This window comes from Ictidomys tridecemlineatus, chromosome 4 (assembly GCF_052094955.1).
Source record: "Ictidomys tridecemlineatus isolate mIctTri1 chromosome 4, mIctTri1.hap1, whole genome shotgun sequence".
Taxonomy (NCBI): Eukaryota; Metazoa; Chordata; class Mammalia; order Rodentia; family Sciuridae; genus Ictidomys; species Ictidomys tridecemlineatus.
In genome coordinates this window covers 76,762,570-76,768,569 of record NC_135480.1, presented here as the reverse complement: position 1 = coordinate 76,768,569, position 6,000 = coordinate 76,762,570, and the positions used below count along the sequence as shown (strand labels likewise).

The 6,000-nt window shown below is 35.0% G+C and overlaps 1 protein-coding gene across 1 annotated transcript in view; it reads left to right on the top strand.

The window, feature by feature from the left end:
* The first annotated feature begins 5,257 nt into the window (after positions 1-5,257).
* Positions 5,258-6,000, top strand: part of LOC120889673 (putative N-acetylated-alpha-linked acidic dipeptidase) — a 133,761-nt gene continuing 133,018 nt past the window's right edge. Inside the window, 2 exon segments of the mRNA XM_078045127.1 lie at positions 5,258-5,352; positions 5,710-5,793. Coding sequence (XP_077901253.1) covers positions 5,258-5,352; positions 5,710-5,793 — 179 coding nt within the window.

Genomic DNA, 6,000 nt, shown 5'->3' with positions numbered 1-6,000 from the left:
AAGTGTAAATACTAGGTCCTGGGGTACATGCATTTCAATTGTAACAAATGCTGCCAAACTATTTTGGTTCCTGTGATAAGCTGTAAAAATCACATGGCTATATGTGCATATTTTTTCCTTTCAGATGAATTTCAGAAACTTTTCAAGTTCTAAAAACAATTCTTGTTGGGTTGACACTGTTCTTAAAGTCTTAACTATTGCTGTTTGCAGACATGGATCTTGAGCTTTCAGCCAAAAGCTACTTGCCATGCTCTGAGTGTGTCATGTTTCTTATATATCTGGGAATTGTTGTACATGATCTCTTAGTTGTGAATGTCATTTCTTTTTGTTCCAGATAATTCCATCTGTTTCAGAAAACTCAGTTCAAGAGTCAACTGCTTGTTGAAACTCTCCTACTTGTATCTCCCTACACCCCTGATGGAGACACTCTTGTGCTCCTAGGGTTTCCTAAGAAACAGAAAGAATGAGAAAATGGAGAGTCCACCTCTGTTGTGTAGAATCAGCTAGGGGACACCTGGCTCACAAATTTATTTTCACAGCAGATGCTTATTTGGTAAATGCTAAATGATCAGACTGTTGGAAACACTAAGGATATACTAGCAAATAAAAGAGAGTCCTGGTTCCCATGGGACTTACAGCCCATTGGGAATCAGATAACAAAATGACAACTATTTATTTATTTTCCAGGTGAGGAATTTAGGGAAAAAATAAATCAAGGGTCAGAGAGGAAGAATGTAGGTAGGATAGGGAGTGGAAGTAGCAAGCTGTTTTAGGTAAGATGGCCAGGGCATATGTGTCAGATAAGGTAACATCTTACCAGAGGAGGAATAAGAGATGTGGGATGAGAACAGTGTTTGAAAAGGCCTTGAGGGAGTATTCTTGGGAAGAATGGAAGATAAAAATGTGGAGAGTGATGTGGGTTGTTTCATATATCAAACTATGAGGCCGTGATGAAGATGGTGGGATTTATAGAGTGAGATCAGGAGCCATTCAAGAGTTTGAAATCATTTTATGTTTTGAAAGGAGCATTCCATCTAGGAAGTTAGCAGTGGTGTTTGAATAAGCAAATTACAAAGAGAAATAAAATTAAAATTAATGTATATTTTTCTGTCTTTCAGGAAGCTATACCTTAAGAGTTGATTGTATATCACTGATGTAGAGATTGGTACACAATCTAACAAAAAAGGTAAAAAGAAATACATATAACTTAAGAAAATCTAAGTTCTACAAATGATGTTTCCTTGAGGTGCCATTATGATGTTGAACCTTGGTGTTGTTTTATATAGTGTATCTTGTTTTCATGTAACAGTCCACTCCACAGAATGTCATATCTAACATGTTGCCTACATGCTACTTCATCTCCCTGACACCACATTGACATGGCCATTATGTAGCATTATGTCTACTATTTCCAGTTTGAATTGAGGAAAGAGATTGAGGAGTGATAGCCACCCTATTCACCCAATGTGTACAGATGCTTAACCACATCTTTAACTTTAAGCCCTTAATTTTACAACCAGTTTCTCCTTCTTAATATAGTGACATTAATTCTTTCAGGATTCAGAAAGAGCCATATTCTAAATGATAGAGGAAGAGGATGCATAAAAACAACCAATCATTTTGGGGCAGAGGCTAGGTAAAAACTAAGTAAATTCCTTTTCAACTTTTGCCTTGGACTCCAATCCCATGGCTGCACTGAGCCTGACTGATAGTTCAATGTTATCTTAATTCTCACAGCACAGAAGACAGTGAATTTGGTAGAACGGTGGGTACCTACATTTCTATAGAACAGTAATCTGTTTAACCCTCATAATCCATAACTTTCATCCTAATCCAAGTGAGTTAAAATGAAGGGTGTTGGCCTGACAGAGTTTTGTTTCTGCTAAATGTCTGAAAGTGACCTGAAATAAATGGAAAGAAAATAATACAGACAACAGAAAACAGGTTCACTGAATAGAATTACCAATTAAAATGTGATTTCCAAGAAAAACACAATTTCCTTGAAGAAGAATATAAGTTAGAATATATATCATTAAGCTTTAGTTTCAAAAGCATGAAATTTAACCATGTAACTTCTAAAAAATGTAAAAATATTGATTAATCTAGCATTTATGGCCTTCATAATTTGCCTGGAGTCTTATAAATTACCATGCAACATATAGTATATGAAACGCAGTATTTCATGAATTTCCACTATTCAAATAATTCACAATACATGCTAAGGAAACTTGGCTGTCATTTTGTTTGCTAATTGGATTTGTGGCCTCAAATTAGAATCACAAAAAACATTGCTATCTTGGTCAAGTTTAAAGTGTGAAGTGCTTGAAAAATTTTAATTTTGTAGTTTCTTTGCAGAGAATGATTTACAATATTTCAAATTTTGCTGAAAAAGTATTTAATGGATATATATCCATTAAATACTTTTTTATAAAAAATATTTATATAAATACTTATTTAATGTATATATACATTAAATGCTTATATATATAAAATACTAATATATATATTAAATACTAATATATACATATATATACACATTTTGGAGACTAATGGAGTTTTACTATTCCTTATATGAAATTTGATATAAAATTGTAAACTTGAGTGAAATAATTGCTTTTCATGCTATGTAAATTTAACTTATATCCCTGTAAACTATTGCATATTAATTTTCTTTTTAGCCCAGTATTATTGAGGATTATGAATTATCAGCTGATGCTTCTGGAACAGGCATTCATTGATCATTTAGGATTAACAGACAGACTTTTCTATAGGTAAGAAAGAAAATATTACTCTTCAGTTTAACATTACATTTTTAAAATGTTGTGCACCTTGGTAAAAATATCAAAATTGATTTCTTGCAAGCTAATAGAATATTTGAAAATGTATGTAGTGATAAATATAGTATATTGAGTTTCCAAATAATGTAATATGACTATTAAGTATCTTTATTTTTAGCATTTTTTGTGTCTGATTATAAAAAAAATGTTTATTTTAGGAAATGTAAGAGATTCATTAAGATAATAAACAGAAAACAAAAATCTCTCCAATTACAGTAAAATATGAAATCAAGTTTCTATTTTCTTACACATGATTTTTGCCCCTGTTCTATTTTAAATGTATTTGTTTATATATATATGCATAATAATAATAAATTCAATAAACATGCATAATATGTAATAAATATTTTTATTTCCTCCCTAAATTTGTTATTAAAAGTTTTCCCCCTAAATTTTGACAAATTTGCTTATTTATGATAAGTACCCATCCACTGCCCCCAGGTTACCCATACTGTGAATACTGCAAAATGGGTTATATTATGAACAGCCAGAAGTGGTGCCAACTTTCCCTAGAGGGATTATCAAAGGGTCAGAGGTTGGGAGAAAATAGTCATCCAAACAGGGTGACTATTTTGCCAAAGGTAGCATGGTTGTGCCTCTTTAAAACTTTACCTTGTTACTTTGCAACTTATCCTCTTTCAGGGCTAGCACATGACCTGGCTTAGCCCCTTCAATGAAAGTCTTCTTTCTAGGCCTTGTAAACATTACAGATAGATTTAATGATTCTTCATGCCTTCAGCTAAGCATTAACTCACATTTAGAATGTGAATTTTTAAAGAAGAGAAAAAAATTGGTTTGATGATTATAAATGGAAATTTAATTACCACAGCAGTGTTATAAGGTCAGGAGCAGTGTGGTGTCATAAAAGTCAGTTCTTATTTCCCATGCTCATTGAGACAAATAATTTAATTGTAGTCAGTTTCCTCCTCTGTGAAATACTAATGACAACTTTGTAGAACTCACTTTAAAGAATTAGAAAAATTGGCCAGGTGTTGTGGCTCACACCTATAATCAGCAATTTAGGAGGCTGAGGCAGGAGAATCATAAGTTTAAGGCCAAACTCAGCAATGTAGTGAGGCTGTAAGCAATTAAGTGAGGCTCTGTCTTAAAATAAAAACTACTACTAATAAAATGAAATAAAAAATGGCAGGGGATGTGGCTTGGTGGTAAAAGTCCATTAGGGTCAATCCTCAGTATCCAAAAAAAAAAAAAAAAAAGAATTACAAAATTGTAGTAAATTCTTAAAGAATACTGCCGCAGTCTGGCTGGGCACAATTCAGGAGCCACTTGTCAAAAGAAACTAACTTTATTTTTAGAACTACAAATGCCAAACAAAACAGCTCCTCAGGAAAAAAACCCTCAGAGCCCAACTGCCACCACCGGCTTCCACAAGCCTCTCACCCCCACACCAGCCTCTCAACCTCCCACAATCCTCCTGCTCTTGAGGCCGATTGGCTGGGTTGCATGGGCAGAGCCAAAAAACTTCCCCAATGATCAGCTCCGTGGAGGAGCCAATCAGCTAGATGTTGCTGGGGCCGCTGTGAGCCAATCATCAGCTGGCAGTCTGAAGGGCAGGGAAACAGCCTAATGAACATCAACGCAGAGGAGCCAATCAGCTAGATGTTGCTGGGGCCGCTGTGAGCCAATCATCAGCTGGCAGCTGGAAGTTTGCTGGCAGCTGGAAGTTTGCTGGGGCCCCTTTGGCTGTGGCTCTCAACAGAATACCAAGTACAATCTACACCAGGTAATCAGAAGTTGTTTATCCTTGTTACTACTGGTGTTAGCTCTGAACCACTTTGAGCTTTCTATTTAAAGTAAAATAGTTAATACATATTTCATAGACTAGTCTTTAGAGACTAGTGAACTTTTAAATTTGCTTGCCAAAGGTCTTATTCAAAGTATAAATTTAGAAATATGAGATCCAAGATTGTATGGTGCTCCTCTTTCTTTCTTGTATGTTATTTGTGCAACTAACAGCAAAATATTTTCTTGACAGGCATGTCATCTATGCTCCAAGCAGCCACAACAAGTATGCAGGGGAATCATTCCCAGGAATTTCTGATGCTTTGTCTGATATTGAAAGCAAAGTGGACACTTCCAAGGCCTGGAAAGAAGTTGAGAGACATATTACTATTGCAGCCTTCACCATGCAGAAATTGGCAGGAACTTTGAGAGAAGTAGCTTAAGAGAATTCTTTAGAATCCCCAGGTTGAATTGGTATGGTATATCCATGAGTGTCTTGATAAATTAAGAAATAAAAGTGGGAGGTTTTGTGTGTGTGTGTGTGTGTGTGTGTGTGTGTATGTGTTTACTTTGTTCTTTGTTTTAGTTCACTGACACTTACAACTTGTTAAATAAAGTAAAAGTTTTCCTCCAGCTAATAATGATTTTTTTTTTTCCTTTTTTGGTCCAACAGATACATGGGTGGCTCAGCACCACCAGATAGCAGCTGGAAAGTAGGTCTCAAAGTGCCTTATAATGTGGGACCTGGCTATACTGGAAAATTCTCTACACAGTTAAGAGAGTATTTCAATTTAATTCTTTAATACAGATCTTTTAAGAGACTAAAATTGTAGAGAATGACATAAAAAGTAAAATGTGTATAGCACCAGTAGGAAACAAAACTAGAGGTTGAAGTGGGCCACACTTTTAGAGGGGTTGTGGCTCAACAGTAGAGCTCTCGACTAGCACATTCGAGGAATGGGTTTGATCCTCAGCACCACATAAAAATAAATAAAATAAAGGTAATGTGTCCAACTACAACTAGAAAAAAATGGCTAGTGTAATTTAAACAATGATAGAAGATTTAAAAATTGTGGTGTTAATTTGATAACCAGGATTTTTGAGAATGTATGCTTTCTCTTTTCTTTAGAAAAGTCAAGATGCACATTGATTCCAACAGTGAAGTGACAAGGTTTTACAATGTGACTGGTACTCTCAGAGGAGCCATGGAACCAGTAAATTAACTATTTTCTCAGCAAATATTGAGTGAGAAACTCTTATGTTCCAGGTGGTGGTCTGAGCTCTGGGGGCATAAAATGAACAAAGAATATAACACTTTGCCCTAATAAAATTTACCTAAACACTATCTATAATGTAATATGGTATTGTTATACATGTTGTGAAGAAAAGAAAAGTGGAGCTAGCTTGGGGAGATGACTGA